The sequence below is a fragment of the Accipiter gentilis genome, chromosome Z, assembly GCF_929443795.1.
Source record: "Accipiter gentilis chromosome Z, bAccGen1.1, whole genome shotgun sequence".
Lineage (NCBI taxonomy): Eukaryota > Metazoa > Chordata > Aves > Accipitriformes > Accipitridae > Astur > Astur gentilis.
Genome location: NC_064919.1, coordinates 23,855,276 through 23,873,929, shown reverse-complemented (window position 1 = coordinate 23,873,929; position 18,654 = coordinate 23,855,276). Strand labels below are relative to the sequence as shown.

General features: G+C 55.5%; 1 protein-coding gene across 6 annotated transcripts in view; it reads right to left on the bottom strand.

Annotated features, from left to right (window-relative positions):
* LOC126035834 (E3 ubiquitin-protein ligase TRIM36-like) overlaps positions 1-9,878 on the bottom strand; it is a 30,579-nt gene extending 20,701 nt beyond the window's left edge. For 3 of the 6 annotated variants that reach the window (XM_049794836.1, XM_049794837.1, XM_049794839.1), the window contains exons 1-2: positions 9,802-9,874; positions 451-685 (exon numbers count right to left, since the gene is read on the bottom strand). In XM_049794836.1, coding sequence (XP_049650793.1) covers positions 451-685; positions 9,802-9,864 — 298 coding nt within the window. In that variant the 5' untranslated portion in view covers positions 9,865-9,874. Of the gene's footprint in view, positions 1-450; positions 686-1,743; positions 1,815-9,801 lie in introns of those variants that run through there. The other 3 variants (XM_049794838.1, XM_049794840.1, XM_049794841.1) reach the window with 2 other exon arrangements.
* Positions 9,879-18,654: the final 8,776 nt, after the last annotated feature.

Here is an 18,654-nt window from a genome sequence, read left to right as displayed (position 1 = left end):
ATCATCTGCCAAGTCTGGAGAGGCTCAGAAGGAAGTTGGAACTGCTGAATTTAGGCTGGCCGGTTGGAACTGCTGAATTTAGGCTGGCCGAAACCTGAGAGAACCACCTCCACAGTACTTCTGACAGGCAACAAAACTGCTGAAATCTACATCTCGACGCTATGGAACATGATGCTACTGCATCTCGCTGTAGGTGAAATAAACAAACACAATGGTTACAGAGATTTACAGGATGCCACAAAGACAAGTCTACTATCTCTGAAATGCAGTGCACTCTCCTTGAAAAATATTCCCATTGTTCTTGCCACAGAATGAACAAGACTTGCAGTATCCCCTTTAACCACGTCAGGAGTACTGGGAGGACATTTTGCCACCACAGATACCCTTCAGCTCACATCAGTCTAACGGACGAAATCAGTCAGGAAAACACGCAAAAATTCCGATACATACCTGATCTACTAATCCTGTCAATTCTGTCCAGGCTAGAAGAAGTGATTTTAATCCGCGGGCTACTCTGATTAGAGGATTCGGAGCCTCCATCAGCAAAAGCGTCCTCAAACGCAAAGAGTATTTCTTTCACGCATTTGTGACAGACGTTGTGCTGGCAAGGAAGGATCAGTGGGTGGGTAAATAATTCCTTGCACGCCGGGCAGATGAGCTCTCTTTCGATACCCTTAATGGTAACCTTCGTGACAGAAAGAGGGAGAAACCAGCGTAAGCGCGGAAAACGTGAGCCAGCAAGACGTGGGGCACCGCCGCACGTCGTCTGCGTGCCACCAAAGCCCAGCTCTGCAGAATAACCGCTGCGCCCAGTTTTAGATGGTCTGAAGCACTCCCCGGGTTGACGCTGCGAACGAAGCCCAGTTAACACTTACGGAGGCACTGGCAACGCTCGTTTCGACCGAAACGAGCGCTGGTTCATCCTCGGGTCATGTCTGCATTGCAGGGGAGGGAAGGAGAGGAGGGGAGCCGTCTAAATTCCGCTCAAGGACCTAGGGAAAGGAAAGCAGCCCTACTTCCGAACAAAAGGAGTCCACACGTTTAACGCGGCTTGCTCGCTCGCTTTCCAAGGGGGGCGAGGGACGGGGAGAAAAAAGGAGCTTAGGTGTCGGGCTGGTTAAACAGGAGGCTTTCCCGGCGCGTAATTCCCATGGGAGGACTGAGGCTGCCCTGGCTTCCCTCGGCTGACAGCTCGAGTCGGGACCGTTCCCGTTTGCTTGCTTGCTTGCTTGCTTGCTTATTTATTTATTATCTATGATTCGCCGCACAAAGAGCAGCCCGTGGATCAGCGCAGCTCTGCCGTAATTCGACGACCCCACCGCCATCTGGCGCCGCGCCGCGCCGCGCTCCCAGCCCGGGGCACCTGCCGGGAAAGCCAGCGGCAACCGAACCCGGCTTCGACGCCCCAAGCTGCGGGCGGGGGCGCCCCCCCCGCGCCCTCCCCGTTCGGCCCGCCACGCACTCGCGCCGCGTTCACTCCTGCGCCTGCGGGAGCGCCCCCCCGGCGCGCCCCCAGCCCCCGTCCCAAGCCCTCCGGGCGAGCCCTGCCCGCCGCCCCCAGCGCCGCGGGGCCGCCGCCGGCGCCGCTCCCAGCCGGGCAGGGGCAGGGACCGGGCTCCCGCCGCCGCCGCCGCCGCCGCCGCCGCCGCCGCCGCCGCCGCGCACCGAGGGGCGGCGAGCGCCCCCCGCCGCGGCACAAGGCGACAGCCCCCGACCCGGCGGCCGCGTCCCCCGGCTGCTCACCGCGCTCTCCAGCCGGTCGCCCTCCATCCCCGCGGCGGCGGCTGCCAGCCCGGCGGGGCGCCGTCAGGTCGGGCGGGAGGCGTCCCGCCGAGGGGCGGGGGGCGAGTGCCGGCCGCCGGGCGGGGCCAACGGCGCCGCCCAGCGCACAATGGCGAGCGGGCGGGGCACCGGGCACCGGGCACCGGCGCGGCGCGGCGCGGCGCGGGGGCGGCCACGCCCGCCGCGGCGGCGCGGCCGGCAGGGGGCAGCGCAGGGCCGGTCCCGCTCCCGCCGGGGCCCCGCCCCCGCCGCCAGCCCCCGCCTGGCCGGGGCCGGAGTCGGGGCCGGGGCCGGGGCCGGGGCACAAGCGGCTCTTTAATTAATTTGGGTTTCCCTTTGGCCAAGCGGCGCCGGATAATGCCGCCCACCCCGGCGGCGGGGAGCGGCCAGCGCGTTCCCCGCTCTCCCCCCGCCGCTGCCGCGGCGCCGGGGTACCGGCGTGTGCCTGCGCCCGGGGAGAGAACGGCGCGGTGCGCGGGGCACGGGAACGCGAGCGGGGCCGGCGCGTTTCAGAGGCGGAGCAGGCGCGCACCGGGCGGCCGTCGCGGCAGCTGGCACGAAACGGGGGGGCGGGGGGGCGCCACGGCTGCCCGCACCTCCTGCCCTCGCCGCGCAGCGTGGGCAGGAGGGGCAGCGAGCGCCCCGCTGTTGACCGCCGGCCGGGACGAACGGAAGAACTTCTGCCTCCCCAGCTGCTGCTCCAGGTCTCGGGAGGGTGCGGACGCCGCCGCTGCGGACGCGCGCGGTGCTGCCCGTCCCTCCCGTAGCGTTCGGCTAAGGGGGGAATGGCTAGTCGGGGAGCTCGGAGCAAGAGCCTGCGGTGTCCTTGCGTTACGCGACGGAAGGAGGCCGAGCGAACAGGAGCGGGGGGAGCCCGAAAGGCCGTCAGTTTGGCAAGCGCTGCATGCGACCTGCTCGCCTGCCCGAAAGACTCGCCGCGGGACAAGAAGTTCCTTTTTCCCCTCAGAGGTACCCTTCCTCTGTTTGCCAACAGAACGAACAGAACCTTCTGTTTGCCAACAGAACAAACACGCCGGACGTGTCTTGTTTGGGGTTTGGTCACAGTCGTGACCCCCAGGAGTCACACCCGGGCTTCAGCGGCCTGGGCGTGGAATTTGGATGGAAAAGTACACTCGGCAATCGGGAAGACAGAGCGGAGGGTTTGGCACGACCAGGACTACTAAAAACTTTCTAGAGAACGCGTGTAAAGACGTGATTTCACGTTCACTTTAGGAACCACCCTCATAAAGACACGGACTACTCTGCTTGAAAGGATTCCAACAATGTCGGTAATGCACAGAACGTCTATTCAAACTGAAACGTGTCACTTGACCAAGGGGGGGGCAGGGGATGGGGAGACGGGTTGGTGAGGACTTGAGTTGTCAGCCTTCCAACTACGTTTTGAGTAATGATTTGCAAGCACCTCAATAACTGTATTATCCCGTAACCACCTCAGCTATCCCCAAATTTCCTGCTGTTACAGGCAGACGTGGCTCTTGCTAAGCCCCTGTTTACATTAGCACACTACCCATCGCTGACACTGGATGTGGTTGATTTGGAGCCACGTTGAACTACCAGCCGCGGAACAAAACAAAGCCCCTTTGGCTCTGCTGCCGCCTTTGAAGCGGTGCGAAGAAGTTTCGTCTTTGGGGCGCAGCGAGGCAAACTAGTCTGCGCTTCATGCCAGAGGGGCAGGTGCCAGCAGAGGAGGGTGTTCCTAGCGTGGGCAAACCTGGAGCAGGTATTTTCCTCCTGTCCTCCCACAGCCTTCAGGCAGACCACGGTGCCAACTACTGTTACCACCGGGACTTGCGGCTGACTCTTTGAGCAATCCTTGAATAGATCATTAAGGTATTAGCTTGTTTGTGTGCCTGTTTGCTCTGGCTTCAGGGTACTTTAGGGCAGGATTTGAATTGCCACCTCCCCCTCCACCACATTCAGGTGGTACACGGCTGAAAAGGTCCTTGAAGGCCTCCAGACGGCAAAACTCCCCCTTCTGCGCTCGCACCTTTTTCCTAGCCATCCTGATCCTCCCCCCAGCCTAGGACTAGGGCATTTGCAGTGCCAAAATTCGCATTAGCTTTAAGGTACTGGGAGGAAAAAACAGCACTTAGGAATCACTGGTACTTGAAAGAGGTCAGAGCACAAACCACTGTCAGAAAAGGCTCCTGTTGGCAGCCTCTGCAGAAGGGGTTAGTAAGACCAGCGTGGCCACAGAAGTCGGAGCTACCCTTCTGCTTTGTTTCCACCACACGACTGGACACCTCTTCTGCTAATGAGGGACTCCTTTTACATGGAGTAATACCTGGGAAGTGTCAAGATACTACAACACACCCCTCATAATTTGCTCCTGCGCCCTCAGCAGGCAGCGTCTGAGCAGGCGTTGCTGGCGTGCCTCGCATTCCCAAGACAGGAGCACAAGACAGAAACGGGGGGGGGGGGGACGGGACGGGACTGCCATCCTATTTTCCCTCCTACCTCAGGTTAAATGTGCTTGTTAATTTAATCATTGATACGCAGCAGTCTCCCGAGCGCTCATTTGCATTAACTGTCAGTACAATTCAAAGGAAGGATGCGGCACTGGTTTTCAACAAGCCATAAAAATCCTACGCTTGTTACACAATGCAGTTGGGGTCCTACTGCGCGAAGCAACGCAGCCCTGCCCCAAAGCGCTCGGGAGGTTCTGGCAACACCTCCCCTGCCTTCGGTAGTCCAGTCCTCAGACCAAAGCTTTCCTGGACATTTTTTTCCACGCTGCTTTTGCAACCATGGCTCGACCCGGAGCCAGTTCCCTGTTGGTCTGCACCCATCTGACTGAACTGCTGCTACCTGCCTTGCACTAGGCTTGCATCAGAGCAGAGCCACTGATGTGTCCACAGTGGAGACAACACAGGGTGAATAGTGAGATTCGTTCCTGAGCTAACATGACTGTCCTGTGGACCGAATTACCAGGGAGACACTGGTGCAGTGGAAGTACTTTCTGCCAGGATGGATGCTGTGGGGTTTTAGCCCGCATCTCACTCTCTGTAAATTGTCAGCGATGCGATGCGCTTCTTTCTCTGCGTAGCCCTGCAAAGTTGAACCTTGAAGATGACTCTTTGCCCCAGGATCTTCTCAGGCATGCAGGCTGAAAGGTAAAGTGTTCGCTCAGCAATAAGGCAGGAATTTATGCTGCCTGAGAGAAATGTGCCCGTTTCAGCTCAGGAATACAGGCTTCTCTTTGTCTTCTTGATGGTTGCCCTTCAACTGTGTCACCCTGAACAGCCAGCAAGGTCCTCTAGACCTTGGGTTTTTCAACACGAAAATAGCGATGACTTGAGGATCTCTTGTCATAAAACAAAAATATCAATCCCTAATCCTTTGACTCTAGTTTTTTATCTGCTCTGAGAGATGTGCTGCAAGCCTATAACCCTCATGGCTGGATGGGTTTCCTAACAGATCCCATGACCCGATCGGCTGGACCGAACAAGTTTGGAAGGTCACACAAGCCACTGCTATGCACAGAGCACTGAGCCAATAAAGACTGCAGTCATCGAACTGCCAGAATATTGGGTTTGCCGTCAGCTTTGGGTAGCATCTGTAGCTAGCACATCTCAACGTGTGCTAAGTTGGCTCAGTATATCTTTACTTTTTCACTTACTGCCACGGGTACGGTACTCTGCTTCACGCCCAGGACACATGGAAAGCAGCAGTTGCAGGGGATCCAAAGAGCAGGTACAGACAGCAGTCCACACAGAGGACTCTGCTGTTTCCCTCCACACATTGTAATCGCTTGCCAAGCAAATGAAAGAATTACAGTGAAAAAGCTTCCCCAAAATACATGATGTTCAAGTCAAAATACCCTCCAGCTCTGAACTCTCTGAATCGTACCTGTAAACGAATCACTGCTGTTTAGCAGAAAGGAACTGTTATTTTTGAAAAGGATTTGGAATATGAAAAGTTTACATTTTAAAAAACTAAAATCAAATTTACAGGAAGCCCAGCCACAGGCTCAGTTTCTGACACCATAAAGATGTGGCATGAAAAATACGAACAATGCACACGTAGCACATCGGGAACTCGTATTCTGTCCTGCTGCCTTCTCTCCCTCGCTTCAGATTGTAGCTACCCCTGTCACCGAGGGCAAGGCTGGCAGCTCGTCCTTTCCATGTCGTATCCCATTGTCCTGGTTTCTTGTAGGCGCTTCAGAGAACCCACTACCGGAGCGATGAGGACATGGCTAAGCTGTGGAAACACACCTTTGCCACACAGGCTGACTAACTCCTCAAAGTAACTCAGATTGAAAGCTGTGAAGACAGGCAAATTGGATTTTAACTCCTCTTAGCTGCTAGATTTCAAACTCAGACTCCTCTGCAGTATTTAACTGAAGCTGTCACCTGAATTTGAACTCCAAGTTTTCTTTACATGCTCTTTTAACCCAGGTCACCTTTTTGTTCAAATACTCCTCATAATATAGACATAACCTGGCACATTTCTGGATACTCAGTAAATGGAAGAAAATTGCTGTTAAAAGAGCTATTCTCCTCATAGGACTCAAACGAGCACTTCCCCACACATGAGCAAGAAATATGTAAAGCCTTATCTTCTCAAAGATGAGGAGCAGAACTCCAGTTCAGCCGAGTCAGGCAGCCCAGAGCCACCCGCCAGCCCCCACAGCCGCTAGTAAACTTTGCTGTATTCCCTCTCTCGAGTTCCTCATGTGATTTGGTTTTTGTACCCCCCCCCCCCCCCCGCCCCGTGCAGCTCCATGTCTTGCTCTAACCTGGCGAAAAGCTGAAATGCTACCACGAGAGAACTGTACATCAGTCACTATATGAAACCAGGCAGAAGGGAGGGACAGAAATCAGTCTCACCTGCAAGGTCCGGGTGGAGAGCATGCAGAATCTGAAATGCCCTTGAAATTATTTTTACACATTTCTCACGTTCACATCATATGGGCTTAGGGCTTGATTTTAGTTGTATCTGTTTCTCTAAATGCTTTTTCTGGAGAAATGATTTTAAAGCTGCTCCCTATGAATCACAAACTGTCAGTTTCTGCAAAGCATGCGGAGGGTAGGAATCGATGGTAAAACAAAGCAAATGAGTTGAGGGGAAAAAACAGAGAGGGCAAGGGGGTTGATTAAAAAATGGAGCATGCCAAGATCCTTATTTCAGTGAAGTCAACAGCTAGTGCACAAGGACAGTGTCAGTGTTGCTAGCCTCGCTCTGAAACTCACATTGGGTTTTATCGGTTTATTGATTTTACTCCACTTACAGGATGATGCCCAAAAATGGTTCTACAAAACGGATGGCAACTGTTGGTATCAGTTACCCCCATCGGACACAAATATTCCTTCACAGCATCTAAAACTTCTTTGACGTTAATACTACAGGAGAAGCAGATGCGTTCCAATGAAGAAAACACACATCTATGCAAGTAAAAGAATGTTGAACGGAGTGAGGGTGAATAATTGTGGGGGTGTTCGTGTGTTTGACTTTTGCAAGAGGAAACTTACAGACAGTGAAGAAGAGAGAGAGAAAAAAGAAGCCTGAAACCATTTCTGGAATACTGCGTCGTATTGAGACAGTTGAGCGTCCGTCCTTGCTGTGATTTGAACTGGGATTTCAGAGTCCTGAAAGAAGGTCATACAATCTCTTTCTGCCTCAGTGCCTCTGCTACAAAGTGCAGTTAACTGTTAATCTATCTCACAGGGGCGTTTTGGAGCGCTCAGATGCTGCTGTGAGGTTTGTGACAGGTGCCTCGGAGGCCCAGAATCTCTCACAGAATATCGTAGTGAGCCCTAAACAGATGTTGTGGACGTACAGATTACACAAGGACTCTCTTATTGGGGCTAAAAGCGTTACAGGCATCTTTCTGTTCCAGGTACAATGTGCAAGTTGCGCGTGTGAAACAGAGTCACAGAGGAATAATTAGTACAGATCATTAAAAGAGATAACAGGTTTTTGAAGGGACCTTCCCCCTGGGAAAAGCGATATACAATGATTTGCCCTGTTTGAGAAGCCTGACGGAGGCTGCAAGCTAAGTCGAAAACCAGCACGAGTGCCGACAGAGGTCACAGTGCCATGGGGTCTAAGAGCTGACGTATCGTACCTGTCGGGGACCCTACGCAGGGAGAGGTGAGCGTAAAGTACGGTTATTGCAGTCGTGTTTCTCCGGCAGTTCTTTGTTCAGCGAAAGCCTGGTGCTTAGCCGTTCGTTCAGAGCATGTTAACGCTCTCAGGCTTTGCTGCAAAAGCTTTACTGGTAAGGGAGAACGGGAAAGGGAAAACTGGAGTGCTGGGACCTCTAAGCAGTTAAAATCCTGCCCACAAGCAAACACAGTTTACCACGCAGAACTGTCCTTTTGCTGGCATGATTTATGTCACCTGAGAAAGCTGCTTAACTATCCCAGCAGAATACCGCCGAGCTGCTGGACAACATCAATAAATTACAAAAGGGCTGTAATCTAACACCCCGGTCCGGAGGTAAGGAAATGCAAAAGGAAGATGTGGAGAGCGAGAGGTCTCAGAGCTGGCCCTTGGGGAGCCTCAAGCAGTGACCGCCACTACGGAAAGCGTTTGAGGGTCACACGACTGCTACTGCTCCTCTCCAGGTACATCAGGTGTCTCTGAGGATGGGGCTTGGCAATCCTCCACGTATAAACAACAGCACTGTTTGTAATAAACGTGCGTCTTTCACGCTACTGCGCTAACTGGGCTCTCTGACGAACCGTATGCTCTTGCAGAGGGTGTCCGATTCAAGCGACCAGCACAGACTCTTTCACTGAGAGATAAGGAGCAGGCGTAGCACCCCTTAAAGGGAAGTCACAGGCAAAAGGAGTTTCTTGCCCGAAACCCTCTGTGATTTTGTGTATTGCATAACATGGGCAGGAATAAGACTTGGCCACCTGAATTCTCCTGTGGCGGCCCAGGCCTGGTTACTCCCGGGCGAGAAGCAACAGAACGTCACGCGGGCAGGAAGCTCCTCTCTCATCTGCTCCGCAGTTTCATCCACGACTTTTGGAAGAGGCAGTGGGGGGGAGGAAGGGTGGGCGCAAAAGACGGAGTGTGAAGACAGCCTCCGGCGACGAGCTGCAAGGTCTTCGGGATGTGTTCAGAACAAACCGGCTTTCCAAGAACGCCGTTGTCTGCCGCACGTTCTGAAGTTCAAAGGTGCCGTGACTACAGTATCTTCTTCCAAACCCACCACAGCAGAGTCTTTGGGGGGAGGGCGGAAGAAGCGCTCCCTGTTTTTTATACCTGTCAGCAGCTCACAAGTACCAGCAGTTGGGTTCCCCCCTGCCTTTCCTACGGAACGCACGTGCTCGTTTCCCTCCCAGCATTCGCCGACTCCGAGCCACTTCCCGGGCGACGCTTTTCACGCCACCGTCGCCCGCAGCCAGTCCGGCCGTGTGGGGGTGACAGACGAAGCCCCCGTGGCCGGCTGGCACGGCCGCGGCCCGCGTTAGCCCGGCAGCGCCACGGAGGAGCCGGAGAAGCTGTCCCGCACCGAGCGGAAGGCGGCGAGACCGGCAGGAGAAGCTGTCCCGCACCGAGCGGAAGGCGGCGAGACCGGCAGGAGAAGCTGTCCCGCACCGAGCGGAAGGCGGCGAGACCGGCAGGAGAAGCTGTCCCGCACCGAGCGGAAGGCGGCGAGACCGGCAGGTGCCTCGCTGTGCCGGGCTGAGCGACACTTGGCGTGGCCGCCTTTCTGAACTTTCTCGCCCGGCAGCCGCCGAGGCGTGCGGCAGGTATCGGGCGAGCCTCCAAAGTGCATCAGCTCTGAAGACGAGCCAAGCTCCTTCCCCGCCGCCCTCCCCCCCCCCCCCCCCCCCCAAGACCCGAACCCCCAGCAAGAACGGACGGAGGGAGCGGGCTCCCCCCCGCTCCGGGAGGCGCACGCCCGCCCAGCGGCACGCCGCTCCCGGCGCTGCTGCCTGCCCGCACCCCCGCCGACACGCCGCCGCCGCCGCCGGGGACCCCCGCCGGCAGTCCCGCCGCCCCCGCACACGGGCGGCTCCGCGGCCGCGCCGCCCCCACCTTGTCGCGCTTCAGCAGGTCCAAGACGTGGCCGAAGCGGCTGCTCTCGGCGCCCACCGCCATGGCCCCGCGCTCCACGCGGGTCAGCCGCGCCCCGGCAGAAGGAAAGGGAAGGGAAGGGAAGGAGAGGGAAGAAGGAGAGGAAGGCCGCCCCGGCAGAAGGAAGGCAGGCCGCCCCGCCGCTCCCTCCCTCCCTCCCTCCGTCCCTCCCCCCGCCGCGCCGCGCCGCGCCGCGCATCCCCGGCCTCCCCCCCCCCGCGGGGCTCGCCGCGGGTGGGGCGGGGAGCCGGCGCGGCGCGAGAGATGCGCTCCGCGCCTCCGCTCCCCCCGCCGCGGCGGAGGATGCTCCCGGCAGCGAGGGCGCCGGCGGGAAGCTCTCACCCCGCCGCGGCGTGGGCGGGCGGCGCGGCGCGGCGCGCCGAGGGGCCCGGAGGCGCCGCCGCTGCTGCGGTGCTGCGGGCCGTGTCGAGGCGGGCGCGGCTGGAGCCGCGTGCGGTCCCGCCGCGCCCGAGTGCTGCTGGGTGAGCCGCTCTGGGTCGCCGCTGCGCCCGTGGCGTGGGGCTGGTGCCGCAGCCGCGCCCGCCCGCCCGGGGCAGCACCCGGGGTGGGCACGGCTCTTTTCGAAGAGGCTCGAAAGCGCGGCTTCGAGCGGGACGCGTGCCGAGGCGCAGCACGGTGCCCGCGCCCCCTGCGCGCCCGTCCGCTTTTCTCACGCTCCGCGCTTTTGTTCAGGGGAAAACTGCGCCTAAACGCCGCTGCGGGGAAGGGCACCTGCTGACGCAATGCCCGTACCTGCGTGTAGGCCCTGTCCCGCGTGCTCGCCCTTGGCGGGTGGCGCGTCTCTCCCTGCCTGGGGTGGCTCAGACAGGAGGAAAGCTCCCGCTCGGCCGCGTTTCTGCAGCCCGGGCCTGATGCGAGACGGGATGGGTACCACAACTGCGGCAGAAAGACTGCTCCCAGCAAGCCGAGCGCCCCGCAGCCCTTGAGGACGGCGATCCTCGGGGCCAGCTGAAACGTTCGCACCGGGCAAGGGGGCCAGCTACCGGGAGAGGCACTGCGAGACGCCACCCAGAGGCGGGGAGCGAGGGGCCCCCACGGGACAGCTGGGGAAGGGGTGCTGGAGGTGTTGCAGACGTCGCCCCCCGGCTCCGTGCCCGGCCCCGCTCCACGCCCCACGCCGCCGCTCCACGCCGCTGCAATAGCTCGCTGCTGGCAGAGGCGCCACGGGTCACGTCAGTCAGCAGCTGGCCCGTTGCTTCCTCCTCCGGTCTCAGACTGCCCCAACCCCCAAGGTCCCCGCCGCCCCCAAGACCTGGGGGAGAGGGACGGGTGAAGGGCCCGTCCGCTGCTCTCTCGGCAGCTCTCGCCCAGACTGAGAGGCGGAAGGGGGCAAGCCGCCCCTGCGCTGTAGCTACCGGGTAGCCCGCGGAGCACGTCACCCCTCGGCGGTGAAAACATGCCAGAGGGTGTTCTGCAGCAGTATAACCCGCCTCTTGGGAGGCCGTCTTGCCCAAGCCTATTGCTAGGGTAGTAACGTTATCCCGGATTCTCTCTACGGGCTACTCGCGGAAACGGTATACCCTTTCTTTCGCGGGAAAGAGGGATTCGTGAATAGCCACCAGACTTTCCTGCTACTAGATACTGTACAATTATATGTGTCAGATGACTCACTAATCAAATAGCTCGCTGTTGGGATGTAGACGGGCTTTCAGCGTTCCACGTATTGCTTTTCTGTGAGCAGCCCGGCAATGAACAGTGGGCAGCGGCGCAGGGAGCAGTCAGCTGTCATCGCCCAGGCAGCTGAGAGGTCCTCGGTACGTCATTTACCTCGATGCGAGATACCTTGCTTCTCTGATCTAATTCCGGCTCACCGAACGGCACTCACGTAGGAAGTTGTCGCTACTGTAATTTCTTTGGGTCAGCGTTGAGCGCTGTCAGGGAGCGGGGCTGGCCGAGGCTGGGACAAGGGACTGCCTGAAGGAGCGCCTCGCCTCGCCTCTCTCAGGCTGCTCAAGTCCCCTAGTCACCTGCGGGACACCGTGCTGGCGGTGGCCTCAGCAGCAGCGGCACTCCCGCGGCAAGGAAGGTCGTACCGCCAGCGCCAAGCACCAAACGTGCCTTTGACCTTAATGCCCAGTCGTGACAGGCTGTGTGGAAAGCCAGGGGGCTTGCAACCCTTTCTGCTCCCTAGTGCAAGAAGACAACGTGCAGCAGTTTAGGCCCCTGGAACCCTTTCAGCTGGAGGTATGTCTGCACCCGAATGTCACGGCAGCTTTGTTGTAATGTTAAACGACCCCCAACAACCATCTCCCAAAGCCTGTGAGACAAGGGCCTCCCCTGGTGCGCGCGCCGCGTGCCTGCTCTGAGTCGGCGCTTTTGCCTTGCGTTCTCTGGCCGTGAATCGCACCGGTATTTTGAACTACGTGCTCTGAATTTCTGGCTGCTCTCTCATGATTTTTTTGCTGCACCAGTGTGATTAAGTCGTGCCCGTCCGGCCCCCGCCCCCGCCCCCCATTCTGCTACACACGGCGGGTTATGGCCGGCCTGGCCTGAAAGTCAAGGACTTGGGACGGAAAGGATGATTCCTGGTTCCGCTCCCGTCACCTCCTCACGTCCTGCTTCCATAAACTGATCAGCACCCCAGTCACAGCTGAGTTGTGCTGTCCTCCAGAGCAGGGGAGTGCTGTGGTTCTCATTAGAGTGCTCCGTAAATGTAAAGGGGTGTAAATGTAGCTCAAGCCATGATGTCAGCCAGGGCAAGAAGAATATGAGAGAAGACGGAAGAAGCTGATAGTTCTCTCATGCTCTTTTCCTGGAGCAGTTTAGCTGTTAGCTCCGTTAGCGCGCCGGGTCCGGGTGGCTGCCAGTGACAGGCAAGCAGGAGGATGCTACACACCGCTTTTGCGTTGATTTCACAGCTTCGGCGATGGCATCCTCCCGAGCGGCTCTTGCTGGAATGGTCCTGGCCCCTGTGTGACAGCGCTCTCTGCCATCAGCCCTGCAGAAGACTGTGTTTCTGCAGAGTCCTGCAAGCCTAGGCAGAGCCTTGTGGAAGGTTCAGTGTCATCAGCACGAGCTGTCTCCATAGATCCGGACTAGTTAGGAATTTGGGACTATGCTCTGTAGCAGATATCAATTCCTGTAGCCATTCTGGGCGCTCCCATTTACCTCCCCTCAGATGGAAGACAGTTTGTGCTAGCCTCTGTCCTGAGTGGCTGCAGGCTGACAGGGGAATGTGCACTTGGAAGGCCGGAGACAGGTGGAGAAGCTTCGTGTTGCAGCTGGTGGCCCAGGGACTTTCACCCCTCTTAGTAACTGGTCGCTGTGTTTTATGCCACCTTTACTGCGGTAGGCTGTACGTCAGCAATAGCCGGGAGCTCCTCACCTGTTCCACATAAATCGCAGATAGGCAATTGCTTTTCACACTCTTCCTCCTTTTGTTTCATCTCTCAGGTTGGTTCCTTTCTGTGGAGCCAGGATGCTGAAAATTAATTCAAACCTTCCCTTGACTTGAACTTAGCGATCTCAGAGCGTGTCATTTTATGTTAAAATGAATCAGCCGAAGGATTTCATTTGCTTCCTATCACTTAAACGTGAAGCGGCTCTCCAAAAAAAGCAAGGATCCCAGGCCAGATTATCAACTGATGTAAACTCATTTGTATAATTTTATACCACTGGAAAAACTCTGGCCCTGTACTGCAGTCCTGAAGTGTCATGCGACACAGGGATCTGTCTTGGCACATTGGTAGAGAAATTAAAATAGAAAGGAAGCTTGTGTTGCCTGACCTGTGAATTATGCTGGTTCTCCCAGGACAGCAGCGACAACTCTCGATTTTCTGGTTGATCTCCTTCTCCGTCTTGGTTTCTACTTCGGAGCGAAATCTGAGCAGTGAAGCCTGCTCAGATGCTCTTTTCTTTCCGCTCCCCTAGGATGGTGAGGTATTTTCCCATTTCCGCTACACAGCGAATCCCCTCAGACATGCACCCTTGGCAGCCGTCTAGTGTCCTCAGGGGAGGCCTTCTCCCACCTGTACATCACGCTTGAACTTGGTGGCCATCATTACCTGAGGAGATCTACTTAAAACGTGTTTGAAACCAGTTGCAGGTGGCAGTAGGGGAAGGGCTAACACAAATAACTGAGTACGGAGGACAGAAGGAGTGCTTCCATTTTATAGTGTGCATGGGGGAAACAGATCTGTGTAGAGGTACTTCCATCTCAGGGGACTCTGATGTCGCTGACAATTGCAATGCCAGAGCAATGGAGATGCGAGAAAGATGATGTTACAGGTGGTGGAAAACTGTGCCAGTATTCAGTACGAACTACTTCAGTGTTAGACTGTACATTTGAAATAATGAAAAAAACCACCACTTAAATGCATTTCCAAGTGTGCCTGCCTCGGGTAAGGATTGTGACCTGCTTTTATTCTCTTGACAGTGTTCAGAGGCTTGCATCCAGCTTGAGCAATACTAAAGAGAATTTGTGTAAATAGTTTATGAATTTTATATAAACTGCTTCCTTCCACAGGGAGTGATGTAGATGGGAACTGTCACTAGCAGGAAAAAAAAAAAAAAAAAAAAAAAATTGCCATGAAACAGACGAGACCTTCTGACGGCTGGAAAGGCTTTACTAGCAGGACAAATGAGATCAAAGTGTATTTCAAACCTCACAGTACCTGCATACAGACCTAAACCTCTCCCTGCAATAAACCCCATCCCCTCTAGTTCTTTTAGGCACCACGGGGGGATTCCTCCCCCACCCCCCATTCCCACCTGTGCTGCTCTAGAGAAGAAAAAGGAGCACAACTATCTGTGGTCTCTTGGTGAGTGGTCAGGGATCCGCCTGCTTCTGCGTCTCTTCGACATTCAGTTGAGGTCCCATCAAGGCCACTTCAAGCAGACAAACTCCTGCACCTTCTCCCTGATAGCCATGTTAATAAATCCCACCCAGGACTCAGCTTTAGCCTGTGATTCCCTGGGATCCCCAGATCTCTCACTGTGATGCATCTGCCAATTCACATCCTCACTTCCTGTTGGAGAATTTGATTTTTGTCTCCTCAATGTGTCTAGCCTTCCTTAGTGATCAAATTTTTACTTTCCATCACCACAGACTGAAACAGGGTTTCGCTTATTTTTCTATACTTTGTTCTAATAGATACTGGCAAAACCAAGGAGGTCACTAAACCGATAACGCTGAATACGGCAAACAAACAGCAACAATCAACACGAGAAACTGAAGCAGTTCTGCTGCTGCTCTGTGGCTAAGTCAACATCATCCATTGCTAATGGCCAGAAGAAACAGTCCTGCCCTTAGCCTGTACCTCTCATTTCCCTTACTTCTGGCTGTAGGTCCTCTGGCAAAGGCAAATGTAATAAAATTAAAAGGCGAGTTTCAAATCCGCGATATTTGGGAGCCAGACTTTTTGTTCTACTGTGCTCAGACCTTTCTGACACCGGAGATGCCTACCTCCAGGCTTTTTGTCTTGCTCCCATTTAAAGACCTCCATCCAAATACCGTAAACATATTCATTCTGTACGCGTGAGGCATAAACAAACCAAATAAAGTGCAGAGCGAAAACTGCATCTGTACTATGTGAAAACCTATCGTTATATTTCTTCCTAGCCTGTCCCATGCGACACTAGCATAATACCACATGCCCCTGGGAACAAGCTCATTTAAGAAATGTGGGTTAAGTAGGTAGACTACTATTAATATTTGATGTACTGAGTATGTTATTAGATATTTATAAGGAATCAGCTAAAGTACGTAATGATGCATACCGCCAGTATATAGCGTAATTGCCATTTTTTGCTACAACTACAGTTAATCAAGTTTGACAATATAAAGAGAATTCTGGATATCTAGAGCTTTAACAAATATGGAGAAAACACAGCAGGCTTGAGTCTGTTAATTTACTGATTCTATTCATTTGCTTAAAAGAATGTGTCTAATGAAGAAATCAGAGACATGCAAATCAGGGAAAGATAAGGGAAAGATGAGCGCTGCCGAGATCCGCATGCGACTGCGGCAACCTATGTTTTAGTGATTGTGTGTGTTTTCCAGAAGGGGCAGTTCTGTAACAGTGAAGGCTCTGAAGAAGGCGGCTTAGGCGCGAAAGCTTTTCAGACTCATCTGCCCTTCACAGAGAGCACCATGCCCCTCTACAAAGCATGTCCAATTTATGCCTTCAAGGTTTCAGCGCGCCAGCTGGGGTCCTGTGCTTTTGTTCCAGCTTAACTACCCCAGGATTAGGTTTGAGTTAACTTTCCTTTTTCAAAATGGCATGCCCTGTGTTCCTGCAATGAAATTCTTCTGCTCCGTTTACCCATGGGTTAATACAGTCTTTCATCCCCACTGGAAGTGGATTAAGGTCAATTTGCGTAGAGCGAGGCCGGTGCAGACCCCGCTGTGGCCCAGCGCTGACCCTCCCGGCGTCCGCACTGCACCAGAACGAGCCTGCACCTTTACCTGTGTGTCCTCTGGGCGTCCGAGGCTCTGCAGACCCTTGACACCACCAACACGCTTTTAGCACCAGTAGCCAGCTGGGATCAGCACTTAGGCAGATGTCCGCGCTGCTGGAGCACCTGCCTACAGCGCAGCGAGAACACTGTCACAGCCAGCCTCGGCCAGCAGCACCGCACCGATGGGGGGTCCTGCATCTGCTCCCCCCTCTGAAGGGTGAAAAAGCGCTGGTGACCCCTCAGAGGGCCACTGGCTTAAGCAAAGTTGGCTTCTGCGCACGAAGGGACGTGCAGCGCAGAGCAAAAGGCCAAAATTGTCACTTAGGGGAGTTTGTCTGAAGTCACAACAAGGCAAGTTGTTCCCTGTAGTGTGGACAAAAAGCCGAGGGTGAAGCACGGTGACACTCCTGCTCCCTGGGGCTCGGGCAGCAGCTTGTCCTGGACGTGAGATGGATGCCAAGGCTGGCCAGCACCGTTTGGGGCCGAAACCCCCAGATCATGATTCCCTGTGTGTGCTGTGGGGCAGGACGAGCCGAGCAGCACAAGGTGCAGGGCCAGCCACGGGGTGCAGCGTAAGAGAGCTGCAGCCCCGAGCGCTCGGCTGTTGCTTCGGAAGGTGTTCCTGTCCCATACGCACTGCAGTGCCGAGTGAGCTAGGACAAACCTTGCCGCGTGAACTTGGTTGCTTTTCTCACGTGGGCGATATGCAGAAGCACGGTCCCTGGTGGTGGGAGACTGGGCCCCACCATGGGCAGACAAGCACTTACGTGCTGTTCTGGAGTTTCTAGAGAAGGAAATTTCCCCGGGTTTCCACGCAGGTTTCTTTTCATTCCTTTGACTCCTGCAGGCCTCTTGCCAACTTCAGCAGTTCTCAGCATACTTAAAAAGGCATCCCTGATGCAGCAACCCGAGTGGAACAGATTTCCCTCCGATTCAGCTATCGTGCACTCACTTCACGAGGGCACGCTCGCTTTGCCCTGCTGTGAAGGAAGGGAAAGTTAAACGCATGTTGGTCTGCCAAGGGTGGCTCCTCCCTGCATCCTCCCCAAATGACTTGCCAGCCCAGGATTTCAAACTGGCTGAAGGCAAGAAAAATCCTTCTCCTACTAGCTAGGAACGTTGCATTATTTATTACCTTTTTACTGTCTTCATATAGAGCTGGGGTGGGTGAAATAAACTATGTCGGCAGAAGGACACTTTGGCCTGGTTTGGTTTTATTTTTTTATTTATTTTTTGCCATTAGTTTAAAGCGATCAAGAATAATCTGTTCCTGACTGACACCAGTAGGTGAGCAGAAGTGTGTAGGCTTGAGCCACCTCCGCCCGCAAGGCAAAGCGCCTCCAAAGTATCCGAATCTTCCTTTGCCAGTGTTTGCAATGTACAGACTGGAGCGACTGAACATCGGAGCGTTTATTTTTGAAGGACAAAACCCCCCAAACTTCCTTTATGTTCCTGTTCTGGCTTTATGCTCCAAATCTGGCTAGCATCAGAAAGCACCAGAAGGCTCAGCTTGTTCCGATGGCAAGAGTTGTCCGTGGGTAGCTGGAGTCGGCTGGGCAGCCAGTAGGAGGATGGGAGGGGGATCCCATCCAGGCCGGCTATCAGATCAGCAGCTGCTGCAGACTTTAATTTCCTTTTATAGAAGGGAGACCGTGGGAACTGTTGCTCTTCATAGCCTGCGGAGTCTTCGGCTTAAAATACTGCCCTCCCTGGGGACCAGACGCTACGTAACATCTCAAATGCGGGTCTGCGTGTTTCCTCGGGTTTCTGCTGCCCCCAAAAGCAGCGTGCTTGCCTTTGCTTCGTACGGGGACCTGCGAAGCCTCCCTGTTCCGTGGCTCCTGGACCACGACCTGGAGTCACAGGAGGTGAGAAAGCCTGCGACAGCTCGGAGGGGTTACAGGCGGGTGGTAAAGGAGATGCAGAGTTAGGGCCCCCCAGGAGCAGGAGAAGAAATGGGCTAGGAGCCTACCTGCTGCTACGCGTGGGGCCCCGCAGGGCAGAGTGCAGGCTCTGGTGCCTGCCTGGGTCCTGGGCCGAGTGCTACTGAGCACAGGAGCGTGCCCACGACAGGGCTGGGGAACAGCTTTCCCACCGAGAGCTGCCATTCCCAACTCACCCTCGGAGTCGGGAACACCCCTCCGCGGGGAGGGGTGCGCATCTCAGGCAGAGCGGAGAACGTGCGCCTCTGCTCTTCCCTTGTATCTGCGTCTAATAAAAACTAGGATAAGCCCGGGGTGGCAGAGGGGAAGGGGACAGGACTTGGCCTGTGGCCAGGGAAGCTCACCTTGGTAACACGGTTTGCATCTTTTCTTTAGATACCCACCATCGCGGTCCTCACTCCTACCAGCAGCAGCTCATTTTGCAGCAAGTTGCTTGGGGCTGGAGTTTACT